General features: G+C 48.6%; 4 protein-coding genes across 14 annotated transcripts in view; 2 read left to right on the plus strand and 2 right to left on the minus strand.

Annotated features, from left to right (window-relative positions):
- Positions 1–23: 23 nt before the first annotated feature.
- On the minus strand, positions 24–2,047 carry LOC132423225 (SLC35A4 upstream open reading frame protein). The gene is made up of 3 exons (XM_060008712.2): positions 1,906–2,047; positions 820–918; positions 24–221 (listed from the first exon to the last, which is right to left on the minus strand). The coding sequence occupies exons 1-3, from the start codon at positions 1,918–1,920 to the stop codon at positions 24–26; spliced, it is 312 nt and encodes a 103-aa protein (XP_059864695.1). The 5' UTR covers positions 1,921–2,047.
- Positions 2,048–2,208: 161 nt separating this feature from the next.
- APBB3 (amyloid beta precursor protein binding family B member 3) lies at positions 2,209–8,255 on the plus strand. Of its 2 annotated transcripts, XM_060008708.1 has the most exons (13): positions 2,209–2,529; positions 2,817–2,980; positions 3,063–3,139; positions 3,725–3,785; positions 3,989–4,135; positions 4,258–4,385; positions 4,638–4,643; positions 4,792–4,927; positions 5,066–5,150; positions 5,396–5,479; positions 5,748–5,863; positions 6,001–6,192; positions 7,721–8,255. In XM_060008708.1, exons 1-13 carry the CDS (start codon positions 2,481–2,483, stop codon positions 7,955–7,957), a joined length of 1,482 nt encoding a protein of 493 aa, XP_059864691.1. In that variant the 5' UTR covers positions 2,209–2,480; the 3' UTR covers positions 7,958–8,255. The 2 variants fall into 2 exon arrangements, with proteins under 2 accessions (XP_059864691.1, XP_059864690.1); XM_060008707.1 differs by lacking the exon at positions 4,638–4,643 and having other exon boundaries at positions 4,813–4,927.
- A 656-nt stretch (positions 8,256–8,911) lies between these two features.
- On the plus strand, positions 8,912–14,795 carry SRA1 (steroid receptor RNA activator 1). The gene is made up of 5 exons (XM_060008739.1): positions 8,912–9,068; positions 9,194–9,319; positions 12,947–13,152; positions 14,097–14,205; positions 14,360–14,795. The coding sequence occupies exons 1-5, from the start codon at positions 9,044–9,046 to the stop codon at positions 14,569–14,571; spliced, it is 678 nt and encodes a 225-aa protein (XP_059864722.1). The 5' UTR covers positions 8,912–9,043; the 3' UTR covers positions 14,572–14,795.
- A 142-nt stretch (positions 14,796–14,937) lies between these two features.
- The window catches only part of ANKHD1 (ankyrin repeat and KH domain containing 1), a 121,897-nt gene continuing 113,079 nt past the window's right edge, over positions 14,938–23,755 (minus strand). For 7 of the 10 annotated variants that reach the window (XM_060008732.1, XM_060008726.1, XM_060008725.1 and 4 more), the window contains 3 exons: positions 20,590–20,699; positions 16,250–16,423; positions 14,938–16,093 (listed from right to left, as the gene is read on the minus strand). In XM_060008732.1, coding sequence (XP_059864715.1) covers position 16,093; positions 16,250–16,423; positions 20,590–20,699 — 285 coding nt within the window. In that variant the 3' untranslated portion in view covers positions 14,938–16,092. Of the gene's footprint in view, positions 16,094–16,249; positions 16,424–20,589; positions 20,700–20,898; positions 23,494–23,755 lie in introns of those variants that run through there. The other 3 variants (XM_060008729.1, XM_060008728.1, XM_060008727.1) reach the window with 1 other exon arrangement.

A 23,755-nucleotide genomic window follows, 5' to 3' on the forward strand; every position in this document is an offset into this window, starting at 1 on the left:
TGCCTCCCCCATGGGATCCAGAGCTAGTCGGGCCCCTTGCGCAGTGATTGAAGATAGTCCCTCAATGTCTTCTCCACATTGGGCACAGCATACGCCTGAGCTGCATATATGCCAGTGCAGGTGCCCACGGCAAAGCCTAATACTGCTGACGCCCTCAGTTTGGCCACCACATAGCCAGCCAGGAAGCCCTTGAGGAATGGAGAGGACAAGAGCGAGCCATCCTGTGGAGGAAAATGCAGGAGAAAATTCAGCCAGGCTCTCCCCTTCTCTGCCCAGGAGCTACTCAAGCTGGGCTTAGCATGTTCCACTACCTGCTCCTCCTTACTCTGGAAAACCATAGTATGCTCACCAAAGATTTTTTCAAGGTCCTGGGCAAAAAAAGAACCTAGGAGTCATGATCACACAATGTCAGAACCCTGAGGTTAGAAGGCTCTAACCACAGAATCCCACTGAGAGAGATGTCCCTGAGGAATCTGACCCCTGCTTGCTTCTCCAGTCTCATATCCTAGCATGCTCCCCCACTACTGCAGCCAAACTGAACTGTTTTCACCTCGCATGTTCATCATGCTACCTCCGACCACAAGGGCTTTGCCTCTGCTGTTCCATCTGCCAGGAATGTTCCCTCCTTCCCCCTTCACCCAGTTAACCCCTACTTAAGATCCCAGTTCAAAGGCCATTTTCTCAGGGAAACTTTCCTTGGTGACACAGAGAATAGGCCCTCAATAACCAACCATTTGCTGAATAAATCTCTACCACCCACTCAAAAGCATATTGGCCAATGAAGCCTAAGCGGGAGGCAGGGGGCAGGTGCACCTTTACCTGGTCTACACCACTGTTGACTTCGTCTTCCACACGTTGCTGCAGGCGCTCCAGCTGGTTCTTGAGAAATGCCAGGTCCTTAAGCTTGGGCAGAGAATCCTAGGACAAAAGAGAGGTTGGCTCCAGAAGGTTGACCCAGCCCCATCCCCTGCTCAAGTCTATCAGAGGCTGGGGGCAGGAGGCAGTGAGCCTAAGAAACCCCTTCCTATAAAACCTTCCTGAGATGATAGTGGTAAAGGAAGAAAGGCATTGAAAAGTAAAGAATTCACACGGGGGCCTGGGAGGGGGTGACCGATGGGACCTGCATCGGTAACTTACAGCAACTCTTACAGGAATTTTATACAGTAAGCGGTGTATAGAGAAGACAAGAGGGGCAGCTAGGGGACCTAGGTTTATCCGGCAAGCGCTAGTGAGTAGGAAGCTACCTGAAAGTCTATCTTGTCGCCTGTGTCCCGAGGCCTAACACAGGGACTCCAAGTACTTAGTAAATGTGTGGTTGGTGCTGAACTTCCAGACTAACGGTGAGGCAGTTCCTTGGACAATTTGGGGGTAAACCTGATTTCTGCCTAGGCTTCTCCCTCTTCCTCCCCAAACCCATCCCAAACTGAATGTGTGACTGGATGAGCTGGGGTTTGGTGCGGGGGGAGGGAACGTGGCTGTCTGCAAGGGTGTGGGTAAATGAATTCAGGATTTTGGTCGCACATACCGACGAAATTAGTGTGCCCAAGGAATGTGTTCGAATGCGGGTGTGTCTGTGTTGTTGGAAACTTCCTGTCTCTGGAAGGGAAATTTCGGTGGCTAGAGAACAGAGAAGACCGAGGACTGTCTGCAAGTAACTAAGGATCATCATGGTCCGGGGTTGGGGGTTGGGGTGACACCTGGGGGATTCCCGGTTCCGCTTGCCTTGCGCAATGCTCCGCCACTCCACTTCCCATTATTGAGGCAGTCGACAGGAGTAAAAGTCCGCTCCCAGGAGAAGCAAGGGGCACCCCCCACCCAGGAGCCCTCCCCATCTGTCGCCTCTCCCCAGGACTAAAAAGGTGTGAAGCCCACCCCGGACTGCAGACAACGTTCCTGTTCGCTCACCTTGTCATCCGCCATCTTCCCTGCCGAGCTTGTTGCGCAGGCGCAGCACCGCCTCCCTCCTGGCAAATGCTACTGCCATCTTTACTGAGGGCGCAGGCACTTCCGGGGCATTTCTGGAACGGGTGGAGACGCTTTCCTGAAGGTCTTCTTTTCGCAGATACTCCCACGTGACCTCTCCCTTTGAGACCCAGGCTGCGTGTGCGCGCGCGTAGACCACCTAAATGCCATGATCTCACTCGTGCGCGTGTGCGCTCCGCGCAAGTTCGCCTGGCGGATCTTCCGCCGCTTAATGAGCTCACAATTGAGCTATGATGTCAGCGTGCGCGCCGCGGACCTTGCTCCTCCTCCAGACCTTCGCACGCCAACGCGCGGCAACTGGGGGATCAGGACGGCTGTTTTCACGCGCCACCTTTCGACAGGAGGCGCTGCTCAGGCGGGTCCTTTCCCGCCCCAGGACCCGGCCCCTGCCCCGCCCCGTATTTGTGCGGCGCCAGCTGGCCAGGCCGATTCCAGCGCAGAGGCTGGACTTGTAGGCGCAGCAGCTCCGGAGGCGAGCTGGGGACGCGACCAGGGCTATGCTGGGCAAGGATTACATGCTGGCCATCATTCTGGTCAACTGCGATGGTGTGCACAGAGGGTCCCGATGGGAGGATCGGGAGCTGAGGGGGGACGAGGGAGCGCGAAAGGCTACCTCAGCCTCAAAGACAGGGAGGGGCGTACGTCTCGGAGTGAAGACCAGGGAACAAATGAACCCCGATCTTTGCACTGCAGTATCCAAGGTTGGAAGCCTGGAACCTCAGGCTGAACCTTCAGCGCTAAGTTGTGCCTTTTGGGTTGGAGGAAGGGTTATGACAAAGTGTTATTCTGAGCGCACATATATGCCTTCCTTCTCCAATCTCACGTTCCTGTAGATGACTTGTGGGGGGACCAGAGTCTGGAGGGGGAGCCAGGTTTGCCCCCTGGCTGGAGGAAGATCCGCGATGCTGCAGGTACTTATTATTGGCATGTACCCAGCGGTAGCACCCAGTGGCAGCGCCCAACCTGGGAGTCAGGAGATGCAGAGGACCCAGGCACGGTAGGTGGCGTGTGAAGAGGGGGCCTGAGCTCATGTGTGGATCTAAGCCTACTGCCACACTGACCTAGCCCCCTCTCTACAGAAGACGGAGGGAATTTGGGGACTTCGGCCCCCCAAGGGGAGATCCTTCTCCAGCCTGGAGAACTCACTGGACCGGAGGTAACAGGGATAGGCCAGGCAAAAATGAAAGGCTTGGGGTTCCATGGCACTCAAAGATGCAGCTGGACCCACAGTCCGCTTTCCAGCACAGGTTCTGGACTGTGTCCCATGTTTAGGGTTTTGTTATGTGTTCTTGGCTCTGTCCCATATTGTTGACTCTCCCAGTGTTTTGAGTTTTGTTCCTTGTTCCAAGCTGTTTTTTGTTACATGTTGTTTTATGTATTCTGGGTCCTGACCTCTCATGTTCTAGGCCTTGGTCACTACCCTAGGTTCTGTCCACGGAGGTTCCTATCCTGTGTTCTAGGGTCTTCTTGTCCTGATTTGGGGCGCTGGTCCAGATCTTGGACCCTGTTCCATGTTTGTTTTATTCTGTGTCCTGTGTGTTGAATTTTCCCTCAAATTCTAAGCCATGCTTTATGTTACATTTATGTAATATGTCCTGGGCCTTGTCTCACTCTGACTTTATATTTGGGACACTATATTCTGGGTCTTATCCCACATCTTGTGCCCATCGAGTAGTCTGGTCCTCACCATTGTCCCTTCTGTAGGAATTGTGGTCCTCTTACGAGCTCTGCTCTATTCCAGTAATTCTCTGTCCTGGTATGGTGAAGAATCCTACATCCAGAGAATGGAGCCAGGGGCTAAGGTAGTGATTTGGGCCTGAGGGCCAGTCCAGGGCATTGGGGAGGGTCCCAAGGGAAAGGTCAGGGGTGAGACTGGGCTGAGCAGAGGTAATCAAGGCTGAAGGGAGGTCTCAGAGGGTTTATATATGTGGAGCCTGTGGCACCTCCCACCCTACTTCACCTCTACTTACTCAGGGTCCTCGTGTCCTTTTCCTCAACCCATCAGTGCTTCGCAGTCCGCTCTCTGGGCTGGGTAGAAGTACCTGAAGAGGACCTGGTACCAGGGAAGAGCAGTATTGCAGTCAATAACTGCATCCAGCAGCTGGCCCAGACTCGTAGCCAGAGCCAGCCCCCGGATGGTACCTGGGGCGAGGTAAGCTGGCTGGCCCTTTAAGGGGTTCAGCCCAGCATCCAGCAGTGGTGGTTGTCCCTGAATTGCCTGTTCCTCATGGCAACCACCTTCATCTGAGCTCCGGGCTGACCTCTCCTTGGCAGGGCCAGAACATGCTGATGATCCTGAAGAAGGATGTGATGAGCCTGGTGAATCCCCTGGACCACAGTCTGATCCACCGCCAGCCTCTGGTGCACATTCGTGTATGGGGTGTGGGCAGCTCCAAGGGCCGGTGAGGACCCCTACATCCCTCGAAGTGAGAGTTGCTCCTCCCTCCCCCCGGCAGGCTGTGATCCCCGCTGATGCTGACCCCCTGTACTTGAACCCCTGGACACAGGTCCTCTGACATGTACCCAAGCTCTGCCTCCCCTGCCTGGTCCAGCCCTGGTTGGGGAGGGTGGGCCCAGCTCAGCAGGGACGGATGGGGGAGAGCCTGAGAGGCTGGGCTGATTCTCTCCTGTGCTCCCACATGCTTCTGGAACAGTGACAGGTGAGTGACAGCCAGGTGCCTAGAGCCCCAGCCCTGATCTCCTTGTTCCATCCCTGCCATAACCCTGACTTTCTAGCCTCCTGCAGGCACTACAGGCCCCTGTCCCTACCTAGCCTCTACCCCAGCTCCATCCCTGGCCCTGCCCTAGCCCCATCTCTGACCCTGCCAGGGACTTCGCTTTTGTGGCGGGTGACAAAGACAGCTGTATGCTCAAGTGCCATGTGTTTCGCTGTGACGTTCCTGCCAAGGCCATTGCCAGTGCCCTACACGGGCTCTGTGCCCAGGTAAGGGCCAGAGTGGGGCAGGGAATGTGGGTATGGAGCTGGGTCTGAAGCTGCTAAGGTGGTTGGGTTAGGGTGGTATTGGCTCCCTTACCTCACTTCCCCCTCCCTACACCTCATGCTGGCTGCATTGTGTTTCAGATCTTGTCAGAGCGAGTAGGGGTCAGTGGTGATTCCCCTTGCTGCTCACTAGACCCCATCTCCCCTGAAGACCTGCCTCGACAAGGTATGGGGAGGGAAGGGCTGCACTGCACCAACAGGCTACTTTGGTGAAAGATGGGAAGGGGGTTCTGGTTATTTAGTACTTCTCTGGAGATAGAGAACTTCTGAGGTATCCTTGTCCCAGGGATCCCAAACTCTAAATTGGAGGAACATCCATGGCCTTTTTCCTGCTAGTTCCAGTTCCCTTAGAAGCGTGGAGAAAGGGGTCTCTGAGAGAGTACCCAGGCCAACTTGGTGTATATATTTCAGTGGAGCTACTGGATGCGGTGAGCCAGGCTGCTCAGAAGTACGAGGCACTGTACATGGGGACCCTGCCAGTCACCAAAGCCATGGGTGAGGACTGAGTGGGCTGGAGGGGGTGGGCTCCATAAGAGAAGAGGAAGGTGGGAAAGGAAGGAGCTATCACATTTCTAAGAGTGCTCCCATGGCCCTCTATAGCCTGGGATGTACCACCCTTCTCAACTCAGGAGTCTAAACCTGGCTGCAGCTATTCTGTTCCCATCTCTCTGAATCCTCAGTCAGTGAGAGGGGCCTAGACACTCCCTGCAGATCCTTCTTTACGCCTGGGAGACACCATGGTGGGCTTGTCCCCCCCCCCCAGGCATGGACGTGATGAACGCGGCCATTGGTACCCTCACCACCCATGGGGACCGGGACGCCTGGGTCCCTGCCATGCTCAGCATATCTGACTCTCTCATGACTGCACATCCCATTCAGGTACCAGCCAGAAGAAGGTGAAGTTGGGGGTGTGGAGGGGTGGGTGGGGATGCCAAGGGGTTATTGCTTGCTACTGGAAGTGCTCAGTGGGTCCAGCTAGTACCTGGCCCCCTAGTGACTAGGCCTGATTTGGGCAGGCAGAGGCTGGTGCAGAGGAGGAGCCACTGTGGCAGTGCCCTGTGCGCCTCGTGACCTTTATTGGTGTTGGTCGTGACCCACACACCTTTGGCCTCATTGCCGACCTGGGCCGTCAGAGCTTCCAGTGTGCGGCCTTCTGGTGCCAGCCCCATGCAGGGGGACTCTCCGAAGCTGTGCAGGCTGCTTGCATGGTGAGTTAGGGGTGGGAATGGGTGGGTGGGATTGCCCTGCAGCTTCTCTGTACGGGTGACTGGGGTTCAGGATCGGCAGCCTCTCCAGAGATCACAAACCAGCCATGCCAGGGCTGACTGTGGTTCAGCAGTATTTTATTTGACCCTCATGCTGTTTTTAATAGGCTTTAATTAGTTGCCAATATTTAAAGGCCAGGACATTTCACATAATAATTGCCATTTGTGTTTTTTGTAAAATATCAGAAGTTCTGGCACTTGGGTCCACACGTATACATTTCAGCATTTAGCTGGAATTGTGTAAGGGCTGTGCCTTGAAGGGTGAGCATTGTCTTTCCTGTTTTCTCTCATTTAAATTGTTTTCTGGTTATCTGTGGGCATTTGAGTATGGGACACTTGCACTCAGTTCAGTTCACTTATTCACTCAAATACGAGTGCTTGCCGGAACTCAACCATACTGGACCCTGGGAATTCAGTGGTTTAGAGGGCATAGCCTTTGCCCTCACAGAACACTTAGGTTAGAGCAGAGACAGGCCAGAAAGAAGTTGTACACCACAGGATGATGGAGGATATGGCCCCTTTGGAGGTTCAAGAAGGCTACCTGAAAGAGGTGATAGAAAACAGAGAGTTGAAGGTCCAAGGAGGGAAGTTATCCAGGTGAAGGGGAATGGGACAGGACATGTGCCAAGTACAGGGAACCCCAGCTGTGAAGGTGAGAGGGATGTCAGTGGATTAGAGTATGTGTAAGAATCTAGTGTATCTGGAGTGCAGGGGGAGATGGAGTGAGAGATAGGGGTAGAAAGAATGGCAGAATCCAGGTCATGGACTTACAGGGTAGGGTGATGAATTTGTTTTATCTTGAGGCACTTTGAGCCATTGAAAGGTTTTGAGCAGGACAGTGAAGTCAAGTTTGTGAATTTTGAAGATCACTAAAGCTATAGTATGGGTAGAAGATTTGGAAGACACAAGAGAAGTGAGAAGACTATTTAGAACCCTGTTGAGTTCAAATGAGAGAGGAGCAGAGCAGTTGCATTGGGACTGGGTTGTAGAACATCCCTTTGACTAGGGAGTCCACTTTGCCAGGGTCCAGTCCACTGCAATGAGAGATGGAGGAGAGTTAGCATAGTGGTAGGTATGGATAAGAGCACAGGCCGTGCAATCAGAACTAGTTTTGAATTCCAATTCTATCAATTTCTGATTATGTGACCTTGGGCAAGTCATGTATTCTCTCTGAATCTCACTTCCTCATTTGCAAAATGGTGATTTTAACACCCGATAAATAACTAGATCGATTAGATTATATATATAAAGAATTTAACACAGTGTCAAGCTCTCCTTAAATGCTCAGTGAATGTGAAGTTTTAGGCTTTTGTTATTGAGCTACCTGTGAATGCTGTAGGGGCTCCAAATGTGGCAGACTACCAGCTTCATTTCCTACTGAAGCCTTGGCCGCCGTGTCCCTGTCCTGCAGGAGCTTTCAGGGGGTCCGGGGCAGAAAGGAAGTGGATCCTCACATTCCCCTTCTCCCTAGGTTCAGTACCAGAAGTGTCTTGTGGCCTCTGCGGCTCGAGGCAAGGCCTGGGGTGCCCAGGCCCGTGCCCGCCTACGACTCAAGCGGACCAGCTCTGTGGACTCCCCTGGAGGTCCCCTGCCCCTCCCCCTGCTCAAAGGAGGGGTTGGGGGTGCAGGGGCAGCCCCTCGAAAGCGGGGCATCTTCTCTTTTCTTGATGCCTTCCGGCTGAAACCCTCTCTGCTCCACATGCCCTAAATTAATCGGGGAGGACTGGGGAAGGAGGTTCTGGGTCCATGCCCGACTCTGTACCCCTTCATTCCCCAGGGACCTGCAGCCTCTCGCCCCTTGGAGCCTTCTCTGCTTTCCCCACTGACCCTTGCCCACCCTCTATTTATTGCCCAATTTATTTATTTAGTACCACAGCCTAGGCCCCGGGCTCTCCTCTCCCTGGGTCCCTGTGTTCCTTGCCCCTGTCCAGCCCTGGACAGTTGGCTCTACCTCAGCAACACTTTATAGCAAAATCGGTACAAATAAAAATCCCTCAGTGACCTCACCGGATGTGAGTATATTGGGCCTGGGACTGGGTTGGGAGTTAATAACCTGTATGAGATGAGTGTCTGCATCTGTGCTTGGTGTCGGTGGCTGCAGGTAGTCACATAAGGGCATGGGAGTGTTGGAAAAATGACTTCATTTAAGAAATATATTTTTATGAATATATAGGCACTAGGCACTAGGGTCGGCACTGGAGGTATAATAAAATAGGAGTTCCACCTTCTGAGACTGTCAAACAAGAGTCAAATAAACAGCACTGAAGATAATATATAGTACAACTAGGAAATCTCAGAAGGTTGTGGGAGCTCAAGTGAGACACCTGAAGTACCTGGTCTGAGGTACTTTAAGTGTGCTAGGCTTCCTAATAAATACATTCCAACCGAGAGAGTGTAAACGTTCAGGGAAGTGGACAGAGGTTCTGGAAGTCCACCTGGCTAGATCACAGTGGGGGCATGTGTGGGGCATGAGCTTCTGGTGGTTTAAACTTGCTCCTGAGAGCAACTGTGAGATTTGGAGAGAGGGAACCCACTTGGGCTCCTAGAGCGCCACCTCCTGGAAAACAGCCCCACTTGGTACCATGTAGTTAGGACCCCGTGCGTTATTAGCTGGAATAGATTTAGAGCTCCTTAGGGAGTTGGAGCAGGGCCTCGACGGCGATTCCCAGCGTTTCTGAACTGTCCAACCTGGAGGGCTCCAGGCAACCGGCCCTGCCGGGGGCGTGCCCCAGCAGGCTCGGGTACGGCCGCCCCGGAAGTGACGTGATGCCCCGCTGGCCGTGCGGAAGTGGAGATGGCGGGGCTGTACGTGAAACCGGGTGAGCGCGGCGGGTGGGCTGGGGCGCTGGGTCTACCGCCGGTCCAGGCTGGGGGCGGTTACCGCGCCGGGTGCGGACCCTCTGTCGCCCCCAGGCTCGCTTCACACGTCCTCTCACCTGCGCAGGCAACAAGGAGCGCGGCTGGAACGATCCGCCGCAATTCTCATACGGGCTGCAGACCCAGGCTGGCGGACCCAAGCGCACGCCGCTCACCAAGAGGGTCGCCGCTCCCCAGGATGGATCCCCCAGAGGTGCGTGGGGGCCCTGTGCGCCGTGACCCGCCGAGAATGGGCGGTGCCAGGAATAAGCTTGTACCATGGGCCTTTTTTGCTCTCTGAGGACTTCCTGAGGAGAGAGGTTGGAGCCCCAGAAAGGGGCCCAGTTCTGGCCCTTTTCCGAGCCTCTTACCTGTTGCCCAGGTAAATAATTGGTACGTTGGTCTCAAAAGAATCTCTCTGGGCTTTTGCCCTAGGTGATCTCATCCAGACCTACGGTTTTTAATATAGTTTTTAATTCCCAAATTATTTTCAAATCCTATTTCCAACCTGGATCTTTTCTCAGAACCCCATCGTGGTATACCCATTTGTCTGTTCTTCCTCGTCACTTGACTGTATGATAAGCATCTCAGACTTAACGTGTTATTCACTTAATCAGTATCATCTACTGAGCATCTACTGTGTTTGAAGGCAAACTAAACAGCAGTGAACAAGACAAAAAGTTTTGTTTTCTTGGAGTCCACACTATCGCTTTGGAGATAGATGAAATGGTGGTAAGGGCTTTGCAGAGAAATAAAACAGGGTGATGTGAGAGTGACTGGGTAACTAAGGTATCCGAGGGGCTGACACTTAAGCTGAAATCTGAATGATTAAAAGCTAGCCACACAAAGATCAGGTGCAAGAGTATTCAGGGTATTGGAAACAGCTACTGCAGGAGCCCTGAGATAAGTTTGGCAAATTCAGAGACTGAAGGAATATCTGATGACTAGAGCACAGTGGGCTAGGGATAGAGATTAAGATCTGAGAAGTAGGCAGGGGGCCAGATCATAGTGGGTTTTTGTAAACCAGGATAAGGAGTTTGTATTTTAATCTACATAAAGCGGAAGCCATTGAAAAATTTAAAGTAGAGGAGGGCATCCTTTCCCCCTGAGCATTTCCCGTGCCAATAGGTGGATCTGTGGCCCTGAAAAGGGAGCTCAGATTCAGCTCTTTTCACTCCTCTCTTATCCACACCCGTAACATTGCAGAGTTATAATATAAATCAGAGTTTCTTAACCTTAGCACTAATGGCATTTTGGGCCAGATAATTCTTTTTTGTGAGAGACTGTCCCATACATTGTAAGATGTCTGCAGCATCCCTGGCCTCTACTCACTAGATGTCAGTAGCACCCACCCAGTTGTGATAGCCAAAAGTGTCTCCAGACACTTGTCCTGGGGCAAAATCTCCCCAGGTTGAGAAACACTGACTTATATCTTTAAAAAGATTACTGTGTCTACTGTGTGGAAAATAGATTTTAGGGAAGAAGTGGAAAGACAAATTCAGAGGCTGTTTTGCTAACGTAGGTAAGATGTAATGATGATTTGGACAAGGGTGGGAGTACTAGAGGTGGTAGGAATTGGATGGATATAGCATATGTTATGGAGAAAGTCAGGAATGAGTAGGTATAGTAGGTGAGGTGAAGGAAGAAGCAATGTAACACACATTTTTTCACTTGAGGAACTGGATGGTGTTGTTCATTGATATGGGATAACTGGGTTTTGGTGGGTGAGGAAAAAAGCAAGCTTTCTGTCTTGGCCATGTTAAATTTGGGCTGCTACTCTGGGGAGAGGTCTAGGCCAGAATTACAGAAATGTGCCACTGTCACATGGATGGTATTTGATGTCATGGGCTTGAATAAAGAGTGTGTGTGGATAGAGGCCTAAAGAGGATCCAAGACAGAGCCCTAAGGTGCTCTAGCATTTCAAGGTTGAACAGGGAAGGAATTAGCAAATGAGACTGAGAAAGAGTAAAAGAAGTAAGAAGAAAGTAAAATTTACTCTGGGAGAGATTAAAATCTTGATTCAACCCTGATGAATGCTGCTGAGAGGTTAAATAAAATGAAGAAAAGGGACTACTTGATTTGACAAACATAGCAATCACTACTGACCCTAACAAAAGCAGTCAGGAGTGATGAGAGCAGAAACCCAGCAGGAATGGGCTGAGGAGAGAATGTGAAAAGTAGAGAGAAACTGTAGTCAGCTCACTGAAGAAATTCTCCTGTAAAGCAGAGATGAGAAATAGGCCAGTGCCTGAGGATGCAGCGTGAGGTAAGGGATGGTTCTGTATGCTGATGGGATGTTTTAGTAGAGAGGGAGAACTGATGGCACAGGAGAAAAGGGATAACTGCAGGAGGGAAGCCTAGAGAAGGCAAGAGAGGAGGGGATGCAGAGTACAGCTGGAGAGATGGCCTCTGATAGGAACAGGAACCTTTCATCTATTAGAGGAGAAAGGAAAGCAGCCACAGATGCAAGTGGGTTAGTAGAACTGGTGGTGAGAAGATGAGAGTGTTCCTGTTCAATGACCTTTATTTTCTCAGTGAAATATGAGGTAGGGTCAGAAGTACAGAGACAGCAGGGAAAGGAAAATAAAAGAAGGTAGAAAAGTTTAGAGGAGATAAGATGTGAAAATAGTTGTTCTGAAGAGTGGAAAAATGAGGCAAAGTATATGATTTCCAGGCAATGTTGGATGCCTTTTAAAATCCGTAGCTATGAATTTAAAGGGAGTGAGTTTAATGCACCTCAAAAATCTGAGTAGCTGAGCTGGAAGGGTATGAGCGGTGGTCATTGTTGCTGAGAACAAGGCAGAGGGGGATGGGAGGCTGAGGTAGGGTAGAAAAAATGGTTATTGGAGGTGAGAAGGTCAAATTGACACACCAAATTAGATGAATTATCATCCATGCGGATATTGATACCTAAAAGTAATTTTTGAATTTTCTCCTCCAGTTTTCTCATTTTCCATAGTGATTCCACCATCCCATCATTAAAGTCAGAAACCAAGAGTCATCCTTGGCTTCTCTCTCCTTCACCCCATCCTGTTCCATCAAGATCTGTTCTGCCTCCTCCTAAATATATCTCAGACCACTCCATTTCCCCTCATCTACTCTTTCACTCTAGTCCATGCCAGCATTCTCTTTCCTGGACTATTGTTAACCTGCCCTCCTCTACCTATTCTCATCAACTTTTCACAGACCATACAGAGTGAATGTCATAAAAAACAAGTTTAGTGATATCAGTCCCTGCTTTTATAAACCTGCAGTGGCTTCCTGTTACCACTAATGGAGTAATGGCTCAAGATTAAACTCCTCCAAAGCCCTGCAGGGTCTGGACCCCTGCTTACCTCTCCAGTGAAAGCTCATACTACTTTCTTCAGTGTTAATCATTTCCAGCCACATAGGCCTTGTTTCTGTTCCTTGAACAAGTCAGGACTTTTTCCACCTCTTGGGCCCTTCCCTTACCTCTGCCCTAGTACATAGTTCCTTCAACTCTTTATGGCTGCATCTATCTCATCCAGGTTCTTAACTTTGTGAGCACTTTTTGCTACACACTAATGTAGCAGCTGTACCTATATTCTTACTTAATCATCATTGCAACCCTGTGAAATAAGTACTATTCCTATAATATCCCCATTTTACAGAAGAGGAACCCAAGCTCAGAGGTTAAAGGTAATTTGCCATATGTCACATAGTGTGTGAGCTGGGATAAACTTAGATATCATCTTATAAGGCCTTCCTTGAACACTCAGGCTAGGTAGGTCCCTCTACTATTCCTCTTTATCACATCATCCATTTTATTTCTTTGTACCTATTTAAGCCATGTTTGCTTGATCTTGCTTTACCTTTTCAGTCCCCACCTCAGAGACATCTCCTGGAGCCCCCCCAATGGGGCCTCCACCTCTGTCAAGTAAGGCTTCCAGACCCCCATTTGTGGGGAGTTGTCCTCCCTCCAGCATGGAGCCCACAAATTTCCCAGTCGTTGAGTCTGAGATTCTGCTGGAAGATGTACTGAAACCTTTGGAACGGGCATTGGAGGATTGCCGCGGCCACACAAAGGTAAGTGAAAGCTCCCATCAACAGCCAGATGCAGGTATGACTCTCAAAGGTAGACCCTCTGACCCTATAAGCAATGGCTCTTAATCCTTTCTGAGTTATGAACCCCTTCAGAATTTGCTAAGGACTTCCTAGAAAAATGAACACAGGATTTAGGAGGGTTCACAAGCCTCAGAAGAGGCTTATAGGAACAAGAATTGAATTCAGCTCCCATTAGTGACAATAACAGCCTGATCTACATACCTCTAGGCCATTGAGAATAGACCCTGCTGATATTATGCTTAGGGAGGGGGAAAAAACCCCAACAACAACCCCTTTTTTTATTGATAATGTTTCCTAAGTTCTCTGGAGGCAAGGGATCTGAGGAGTCTTAAAGGAAAGTAGCAGAGGGGCTTCCCTGATGACACAGTGGTTACGAATCCACCTGCCAATGCAGGGGACATGGGTTCAAGCCCTGGTCCGGGAAGATCCCACATGCTGCAGAGCAACTAAGCCTGTGCACCACAACTACTGAGCCTGCGCTCTAGAGCCCGTGCTCTGCAACAAGAGAAGCCACCACAATGAGAAGCCCATGCACAGCAACGAAGACCCAATGCAGCCAAAAATAAATAAATAAGTTTATAAAAAAAAAAGTAGCAGAGTGATCTTCACCTCTTTGGTCCTTAGTTTCCTTATTTGTAAAGCAGCACTATAGAATTAATTTCTGAGCATATGAGAAACTCCAGAAATTTAAAAATTCTAGCCATAATGCATTTTTCTTGAGAGGAGATCCATAGATTTCATCAGATTCTTAGTGGGGCCTCTAATCTTTGCGTAAAGAACCATAACTCTAAGATTAGAGTGTAAAGTTCCTGGGCCAGACAAAGCAGGTGCTTCCTATGTGGTGCTCCTTTCCCTGCCCCTGTTGGGCTGGCAGCACTGACTTGGAGGGGGCTTCTGTCTCTCAGAAGCAGGTATGTGATGACATCAGCCGACGCCTGGCTCTGCTGCAGGAACAGTGGGCTGGAGGGAAGCTGTCAATGCCTGTAAAGAAGAGGATGGCTCTGCTGGTGCAAGGTGTGGCTGGGTCCCTTGGTATAGCCCAAGTCCCTCATCCTGCCATGGTTGTCCAAGTTGGACTAGGTGCTGAGATTTTGACTGGTTGGGAGGGGAGGAGTTGCAGCTATGTTTTTTGCTCCAGGTTTCTTGCTCAGCCCCTCTCTCTCCTCAGAGCTTTCAAGCCACCAGTGGGATGCAGCAGATGACATCCACCGCTCACTCATGGTTGACCATGTGACTGAGGTCAGTCAGTGGATGGTGGGAGTTAAAAGATTAATTGCGGAAAAGAGGAGTCTGTCTTCAGAGGAGGCGGCCAATGAAGAGAAATCTGTAGCCACAGCTGAGCAGAACCAGACCATGCCAGGCATCCAACATGATCCTTAATCCTATGGGTTCCCCAGCCTCACCTCACACCATCTCTTATGCCTTGGCATGGGAGGCCTTCCCTAACTTGGCTCCCTTTTACCACTTGGGAGACTGTCTGCCCCGTTGGGGTGTTTGGCCTGACCCATCTCTGGGGGAAGAGGTCCCTCCTGGACCACAGGGAGGCCACTTGTTACCCATACCATATGCATTTCAATAAAACATCTCAATGTGGTGGGACCTGGGTAGGAGAGATGAACCCTTCCTATGCCAGACTGGTTCCCTCTGGTGTTCTTAACTGCCTTGCTCGCTGTGCACCGTGCACACCTCTGTTCTTCCTCTGTTCATCATGAATGGCCTTGCTAGGCGTGAGCAGATTACTGCCTGCCACTTTCACCCAAATTAGACAGAAACAAACATCCCTTGCTGGGCTGAGTAACCCTGTGTTTGGATGATTCGTTTCAGTATGGGAACAGAGGCTCAAATAGCATGGGAAGATTTTTTTCCCTCAAAAAAAGGAGACTGACCTATTTGCACTGCATCACCCTTGAGGTATGCAAGTGCTACAGAGATTAGAACCTAGCTGTATAAATTGAAGGTGAAAAAGACCAGATTGCTGACATATGGGATCATGATTTTTTTTTTTCAGGGGATGGGGAGAGTAGGATTATGACTCTTTATCTGACTCACCAAATAAGCTTCTGCCTCTGTTTGGGTCCTAAGGTCTTCTAATGCTTTGAGGACAACAGAACCAGGTGGAAGGGGCCAGGAGGCTCATATCATGCTGTGAAAAGGGAGAGTACAGGTTTCCAGTGTTGGAATATGGTTGGTACTTACAGGTGGGAGGCAGAAAAGGTATGGGGAGAGACAAAAGAAGGCTATAGGCTGGGGCAGTGCCTCTTTTCTCCTGCTTTGGAAAAGCTAAGGAGGGACTGGTAGAGAGGCCTGATTCCAGGAAGCTGCTTCCTGGAAAGGCTGGAACAGCCCTTGGCAGGGGTCAGGCTATTGCTGTTTATGGTTTGACAGCTCCTATGGCCTGCCCCCAAAGCCTGCCTCAGGCTCTAAGTGCTGCTGGAAGTGGGCCCAGTGGGAGCTGGGAAGGAACCTGGGACCTCTGATCCTAACCAGGTTTGCTGGGACCCTTAGCTTTATGGCTGAGATGGGAAGATCAGCATTGAGGAGAACACTGGAGCCAAGGCATTTCTTTGAATGTTTACTAAGCAGTCAGACAGTGACATTCTCCATCCCCCAGCCCCAGCCTCAGCCTGAGCCAAGGGCCAGGGGTTGGGAGGAGTGCCTACAGACCAAAGAGTAGTAGAACTAAGGGCTTGGCAAGTTGCCCATTCCTATCCCCGGTCTAGCTGCCTCAGAGCTAAGGGAGGCCCAGAACCACCATGTCACCCCCTTCTGGATTAGATGAGGCCAGCTGGCCTTTGGATACCCCAGAAAAAGGAGGTAGCAGCAGCAGCGTGAGGGATTCCTCTTACTCCACACACAGGGTCACCTTCACTGGATTAGATGTCCATTTCAAACTGTGCATCATCTGGAGAGAGAAAAGGCAGGAGGACTGGTTGCTGGGCTGGGGTCTGCAGGTTCAGCGTCAGTGAAGGAGCCCCTCTCAGAATCGAACCCCCACTCTACTTAACTGGGGCATTTGGGCTCAAAGCCATTTTTTAATTTTAGGGTCTGCTTTCCTTACCAGGTATCTCTTCCTCTGTCTCCTTCTGCTTCTTCCGCTCCTCGAGCCTGGAGGGTGGGGCTGTTGGAGGAGTTGTGACCCCTGGAATCTGAGGGAGGCAGCGGGGGGGCGTCTGGGCAATGGGTGAGTTCTTGCACTCCAGCAGGAACTTTCGGTCGTAGATGATCCTGGTGCCTGTCAAGGGGTAGGGGCTAGGTAAGAGGCAGGAGCTTGGGTACAGAGCTGTGTGGGACCCCAGACACAGGCCTTTTAGGGACCAAGGGGTCACATCTTCCCATTTTTTAAAGGGCTACTGCTCTGCAGCCCAGCCAGGATCTCAGCTGACTAGCTTTCACAGCACTTAAAAGTCTCCTGGGCCTACCCAAGATGTGTCTAAGCACCATAGAGCAAGTGGGGCATCCCAGCTGGTTTAGGCAGGGGCTTTTAGTTTAGGAGAGCTTCAGGTCTTGGCTGTAGGAGGAGCACCAAACTTGGAGCTCAAGTACTTCAGGAGGCTCCTGTCCTGCTCTGCTGGCTCTGGAACTTCATTGCTTTGGTTCACAAGGGAGGGCCTAGCCCTCCAGCCTCAGTTGGATGAGGAAGCCAAGAGCAGATAAGAAGGCTGGTGCTGCCACCTGGGCTCTGATATCCTGCGGGGAGGAGCGGTGTTCCTCCTGTGAAATACAGGGACACAATGTTCTTATCCTGACCCCTCCCAAGTCCTGTCAGGCTCAGCTCAGCCTGGAGGAACTTGGCCCCGATCATGTCCTCCAAAGGCCCTACCCTGTTCTCACCCCTCCCCTTCGCCTCCGTGGCAGGAACCCCTGAGCAGGCATGATCTCAGGCTGCTACACCAGTCAGCCAGTAGTCAAGCCAGCCAGCGCAGAGACCCGAAGCTCCTGCCCCCAACTGCCAGAGTCCTGCATTTGCAGCTTTGCAAGACCCGGTTGCTTCCTGCTGAAGCCACACACAGTTGGGGCCTCGGCTCCTGCTCCCAGGCGGCAAAGTCAGGAGGGCCGGGTGAGCAAGGAGCCCGGAACCCAGGCCATAGTGATGATTTCTACCCAGTCACTCGGAAACTAGGCACAAGGCCGTGTTGCATCACTTTGAGAATTTAGGGAACTGGGCTTCGGCTCCAAGCACTCACTCCTGTCAAAGCTACAACCTGCAGAGGGGCCTGCAGGCAAGTCCAGGCTCGCACCTCCCCACCCACGTCCCGCGACACGCACACGTTGGCCTGGCCGCTGACCTCCGGGGGTAGTGGTGTATAGTGTGCCCCCCAGCGTGGTGCTGTAGCAGTCAGGCAGCCAGTCCCTGCCCCCAGGAATCGGGCAGCTGGTGGGTGTGGACATAGCGCGGGCGGGACGAGCAGGAAGGCAAGCGGCTGGTGCTAGTGTTGAGGACGCGGGGCGCAGCCGAGTCTGAGTCGGACTCAGTTGACCACGTGCGGCCGCAGCAACACCACCAGGACAACGTCAAGCCGGGGGCGGGCCGGCCGTCAATCAACCCGATGATCCCGCCCTACCCTCGCGGGAGGAAGCACCAAACTCAGCGAAAGTTGGAAGGAGTTCCAGGAGCCGCACCGGCCTCCAGTTCCTCCTGGCCCCAAATTGGCCAGCCTTCCTATGCCTATGAGCGAGGCAGCTACTCAGCTATTTACTGTTTATAGCGGGCGCTGGGGACAGGTGAGGTATGGCACACGTTATTGCCATATATTAATTCATCCATTCCTCTCAACAGTTTTGGACAGTAAAGCACTGTTATTAGCCACATTTTACAGGTGAGGATACCAAAGTCCAGAAAGGTTAAGTCATGGTTCAAAGTCACGGATTTTGTAGGAGGGGGAGCTGGGATTCATACCTCAGTGTGTCTGATTCGAGCATGTGCCCCTAGGCACAGCTGTATAATGCCTCCCATTAATCAATTTCAGTACAGGGTGAAAAGTGCCTTGAAGGCCTGGTGCACAGCCATCAGGGTAGGTCAGGGAGGGAGAGTGGGCTTTCTGGAAGAAGTGATACCTGGACTGATTAAAGGATGAATAAAGGTTGGAAGATAGGAGAGTCCAGTTCTTTGATCTCTCTGTCACAGCTAACCTCAGGAAACTAAGGAAGGACTGGGGGCTGGTAAGGAGGGCTTGGTCTTTAGCCTTCTGGAAAGTAAGATCAGAGAGTTTGGCCTTTAAAGAGAAGATTTTTTGATGTAGGCACAGTGATATGAAAGGAGGCAGGAGAGAGGTGGTGGGAGAGTAAGTACTAAGTCTAGTCCTGTATACACAAAAAATCTCGACTTGACCCAGTTGTCTGCTGTTTGGCTTCCTAAGAATCACTATACCCTCAGCAATGCCACCCCACCACCAATTAATTGTAGACCACCTGACTTCATGCATTTATCAGTATTACTTCAGCACTGGCTTCATCAGATTTCCCCTCAGCTCTGATTTCTTGACTCATTTAAAAAAAGACTACAAGTCATTGCTTCTCAAACTTTAATGTGCACATAAAGCACCTGCAGATTTTGTTAAAATGAGGATTCGGATACAGTAGGTGGGACTTGAAATTCTGGGTTTTTAATAAAATCCCAGGTGATGCAGACCCTTAGGTCTGCATGTCCTCAGAATCACATTTCAGGTAGCAAGGATATGTATACTTTATTGTTCCAAAAAGGTTTTTGAGCCTCTTACAAAGTGGTGTATGCCTAAATAAAGTGTCTTAGCAATGAAGTGCTGGAGGGTAAGGCTTGGGATCAGATTGTGGAGGAACCATCTATGACAACTCAACTTTTAAGCAAGGTAAGTAGTCTAGTGAGGGGAGTGGGAGATGGGGTGGAGGACAGTGAGACTGGAGGTGCAGACTCCAGCCTAGTGAAATAGGGTAGGCAAAAAGGCAGTTGCTGCGAGGATGGAGAGAAGTGGAGGGGATACAGATACACAGAGGAGGAAGGGTAAGTGACTGATTTAAGGGTGGGGTGGGAGAGGAGATAAGCCAGGATAATTCCCAATCTTCTGACTTGAGAGTCTTGGTAGCTATTAGTACCACCTAATATAATAGGGAAAACAAGGGGAGGAGCATATCTTATATTGGGGAATATATAGTGTGTGTGGAATGTTCAGATGGAGAAGCACAGTAAGAAGCCAGATATACAGGTCTGAAGCTACAGAGGGAGAACTCTGGGCAAGTGATTCAGATTTGCGTGGAGTAAAATCCAAGAATGTGGGATGAGATTACCTGGGGAGAAGATACACCAAAAGAAGAGACCTGAGCATATCAACATTTATTTAAGGGGTAGTGGAGGAAGAGGATTTCACCGAAGGAGACTGAGAAAGACCAGTGAGGGTAGAACTAGAAGTGTCAAAGGTTTTCAAGAAGGATCAGTGTGGAAGTGATCCTTCTATTAATCTTTATTATAAAACAACAGCAGCAGTTACAGACTTATAGCAGTCTTACTACTGTAAGAGTACTACTAGAAGCTTACTTTTTTTTGAGACACTGTGTGCTATAAGGGCTGGGGAACTAGAGAATAGGCAGTTGGTTTTAGAGAGAAAACCAGATTCATCATCCATTCAACCAGGATGAAGGACGAAGAGTTTAAATCAGAGGTTTTTCAACACTGATTGCCCATTAGAGTATAGAAGCTTCCAAAAAAGAAAAAAAAAACTTATGCTCACGTCCCAACCCCAGAGATCTGATTAAACCTGTAGGGGAATACCAGGTCTCTGCCACCAGGCAAATTACTTTGAACTCACATCAGTACCATTAAGATAAAACAGGAAGAGGTGAAAAGTAGTCACAAAATAGGTTTGCAATCTGAGCATTAGATTCACAATCTTGTTTTCCAGATTAGGTCTTCAAGCCCAAGCTCCTGCCCTTTTTTGGAGGTGGTCTTAACACACTCAAGTTTCTCTCACCCATTTCCTACAGGAGAGAGTGAAGGTAAAGTAACCTGTCAAATAACACTGACACATGGTGACAAATCTTTGAGGAATAGAAAATGCAGCATTATCAGAGTCCCTCACCCCAGGACAGGGTCCACTGGGAAGACGTCACAACCATCCACAATTCTTAGTAGAAGAGCTCTAGGGCTAGTTAGAGAACAAGATGTTCAGAAGCTGTTTTCCTACAGTTTGTTTGCCTCTTCCTGGGTTTACAATGTGGTACAAAGGTCTTAAACAGTTGGACAGAACCATGTATACTACTTGTACTCCTCTATTTGGCTTGAAACTCTAATATGACCAGCCTTTCCCCTTCTAAAAGCTACCTCAAACTAAGGATGGTACCCTCCTGTACTAACTCTGACATTGGAAAGAGGACTTGGCCAGAATCTGTAAGATGGAAACTACAGTTCCAAGTCCTGAGATTTCTTACCTCTGGTTAGGAGAGGCCACCATTGGCTGTCCAACTCTCTTCTTCGGTCTCGTTAGTTGAGGTGATGAGATTTCCCCTTTGAGAGCAGGGACTGAAGGAAGCAGACTGGCCTATAAAAGGGCAAGTCAGCACACTGTAGCCACAATAGGTTTAAAGGGTCTTAAAAACATCAAGAATTTTATTGGTGGTGGTATTTCATTACATTGAACACTACTTGAAATAAGTGGGTCCAGAAACCTTGATGATACAGTTTTGTTCCTTGAATGAGCTGTTATTCTCATAGGGCTTGATCTATGCCTCAGCAGGATGTTTCTTTTCTTTTCCTTTTTTTTTTTTCAGCAGGATGTTTCTTAATGACTTGAGGGCTCACTATGGGTATGCAAGGTTTTCTTCTGCCTCCACTAAATTCCCAAAATCAATAATGGCTCTCACAACAGCAGATTTTTGATTCCATGTAAGAACAAATGGTAGGGGCCCTCAAATCTCAGCAATGTACTGGCTTCTAGTAGTCCCATACCATACATTCTCATTCACAAGACAAGAGAATCTGTTAGAACTAGGAGACCCTTTTGAGTTCATTTACATTGTTTCATTTACAGATGATGAATGTGAAGCCCAGAGATGAGAAATGATTTGCCTATGGTCATATAGCTTAAAGTGGCAGAAATGAAAACAGAATTTAGGTTTCTGACTCTTGTTCCACTCTACCCGTTCTGCCTCCCCACAAATCCCTTGTACATTCTGAAAGTAATTAAGTTCTTACCTGAGCTAGGTTTAATCCAAGGTTCAGGTTGGTAAAATAGCAGTAAAGTAATGCCAGGAAGAGGCAAGACAGAGGAAAAGATTAGCAGGCAAAATGGAGTGGGGAGTAGGTTACTGGGATTCAAATAGAAAGAAAAGAAGGCAGTGGTGGTAAGAGGGCAGGAAGTAGAGTATCCTAAATAACTGCTACAAACTGCACAGCTCGTTTTTTCCTAATCCTTCTAGGGGTTTCTCATAATTGCGTCCTCTTCTTATGGGTTCTAGTTCCTGATCTGAGATAAAATTTCTCATTCTGTTGTCCTCAAGGTGTAGAAGATATTGGAAGAGCTCTTCCAATAATTCAAGTGTACTTTAAATAGTTAAGATAGAACAAAACTCACTTTTTGTCCCACTGAATAATTTACTTAATATTATCTCTCTCTAGTATATGTTTCATCAAGAGTAGTTTCATTCATTTCACTAATATTAGGTGATTTTTTTGGTTATTAGTGGTAAGTGGAAACAGCAAGATATGTAGGTGATCCCAGGGGTCCTTTGGTCCCCTCAAGGGGGTCTCTTGAGACTACTTGATGTGGTTATTAAGCATTACAAAGGCAGCAGCTTCAATACCAGTGATAATTCCAAATCCATTCAAAACAGAAAATAAGAAATGAGCTTACAGAAGCACTCTCATATGTAAAATGATATGGAAGACAAACCAACCAGGTATGTCTAACACAGAACAAACATGGTGTGTCTCATCTAGTGGCAGCTCTAGGAGCAAGGGAGAGAAGATTAAGAACTTCTGTTGGTAGGAGAATAGAAAAGTGCTTCTGGTATGGTTCTGCCCCTAGTTATTATCTTTCTGTGCATCCTTCTTTGCCTTAATGTGTGTTTTGGCTCCTCTATCACCTCAAACATTTTCTTGTTTTCTTTTTTAGCTCGCTTTTATCTAAGACCAGGTAATTCAACCATATTAAAACATGAACAGTCAAGTTGATGACTGTTCTTTTCATTGGGCTAGTTTTTTCTTCTCTACTGCATCAGATTCTTGGCATAGCCTATAGTTTGGCCAAAGCACTCCATTCCAGTGTTCATGAGTTTAGCCTGTTGACCATATTGGCTCTTCATGGAACTAAGCCCAGAATTAGTCACATATTTATAGACATTATTCAGCTGATTCAACAATACAACAAAATTAAAGGAGTCACCCCCACCCCCTCCTATGTCCCAACCCAAATAAAACTTAAACACCTATAACCAATATAATCTTTAGATTAAAAAGTCAGGAAGCACAAAAGGAATCTGAAGGATGATTTGGGTGTCCCTAAGTTTTTTCAGTGTCATCTGACTGAAATCCTGTTGTTCTTATTGACATACTCATGATCCACAAAGAGCTAAACCTTTTAATGGCCTATCTGCTAAAGTCAGATAAGACACATTGCAGGGGCTTGAAACATTCTCACTTTTAAAATGATACAGAAGAGAACAAAAGAACAAGGAATGTTTAACACAGAATAAGTATACAACTAATCTTAAAAGTGCTTTTTCAAGGCAGGCTAAGAATGGACTCTAAAGTGTAAAATGTGAGAAGCCTATCACAAATATGGTATTAACAACCTGGTTCAGTATGATTGTGGATTGGGTAGTACCTGCATGACCACTGAAAGGATCACACCCCACTTCTAAACACTGTTCATCTTTTTATTGAATATTCTGGTAAATATTTCACATTAATACAGGCCACATTAAGTAGAGCCACTATATGACAAGAAATTTACTCAACCTTTTCATTTTAAGTATGTAAACAATTGTACATGTATTTACCACCCTAAAAGGTTGAAACATGTAATCATCTAATTCTCTTCTGCATACAAATCGCATTCAGTATGTTTAGCCCAAAGCACTAATTTCAAAATGGCTAAACTAACCAGAGAACATAATCAGATGGATAGGAAATCACTTTGTTCATATACAATGGGCAATCAAATTTCCATTGCTAAAGCCTCAGAGAATATTTCTTAGGCACATTAAAAAAAATCCCCAGGGTTCTTCCAAGGTCAAAAGTTTCTCAAACAAGGCTAAAGAGTAAGACCTTCTAACTTAGTTGACATATTTGAGATGCATGTTTCCAATATGAGGTGCCCACGTGCCAGGCCAAATCTGAAAAGGGGGAGGAAAAATTGGAATTTCTAATTAGGAATCTTTAGACATTTACAAAATGAATATATAAATGCAATGGTAATTCACTGTTTCTGCCTAGGAAGAATACACATACATGAGATAAAATGTTAAGTAGCATCATCTTGATATTGAAAAACTTAATTCAGTTCAAGGTAGTCAGATGTCATGATTTTTGATATTCAGAACTTGCACTACCCAAAGAATTAAAAGAATGACATCATAAATCTGAAAAATAAAAGAG

Source organism: Delphinus delphis, chromosome 3 (assembly GCF_949987515.2).
Source record: "Delphinus delphis chromosome 3, mDelDel1.2, whole genome shotgun sequence".
In the NCBI taxonomy this organism is placed as follows: Eukaryota; Metazoa; Chordata; class Mammalia; order Artiodactyla; family Delphinidae; genus Delphinus; species Delphinus delphis.

Excerpts from the sequence above, each read along its gene's own strand:
- SRA1 (XM_060008739.1), top strand. The coding sequence starts at position 9,044 with ATGGCGGGGCTGTACGTGAAACCGG. Across the intron at positions 9,320-12,946 it reads CCAGGATGGATCCCCCAGAG|TCCCCACCTCAGAGACATCT; the intron begins GTGCGTGGGGGC and ends TTACCTTTTCAG. Across the intron at positions 14,206-14,359 it reads GATGGCTCTGCTGGTGCAAG|AGCTTTCAAGCCACCAGTGG; the intron begins GTGTGGCTGGGT and ends CTCTCTCCTCAG.
- APBB3 (XM_060008708.1), top strand. The coding sequence starts at position 2,481 with ATGCTGGGCAAGGATTACATGCTGGCCATCATTCTGGTCAACTGCGAT. Across the intron at positions 2,530-2,816 it reads CATTCTGGTCAACTGCGATG|ATGACTTGTGGGGGGACCAG; the intron begins GTGTGCACAGAG and ends ACGTTCCTGTAG. Across the intron at positions 2,981-3,062 it reads ATGCAGAGGACCCAGGCACG|AAGACGGAGGGAATTTGGGG; the intron begins GTAGGTGGCGTG and ends CCCTCTCTACAG.
- LOC132423225 (XM_060008712.2), bottom strand. Across the intron at positions 222-819 it reads TCAACAGTGGTGTAGACCAG|GATGGCTCGCTCTTGTCCTC; the intron begins GTAAAGGTGCAC and ends TTTCCTCCACAG.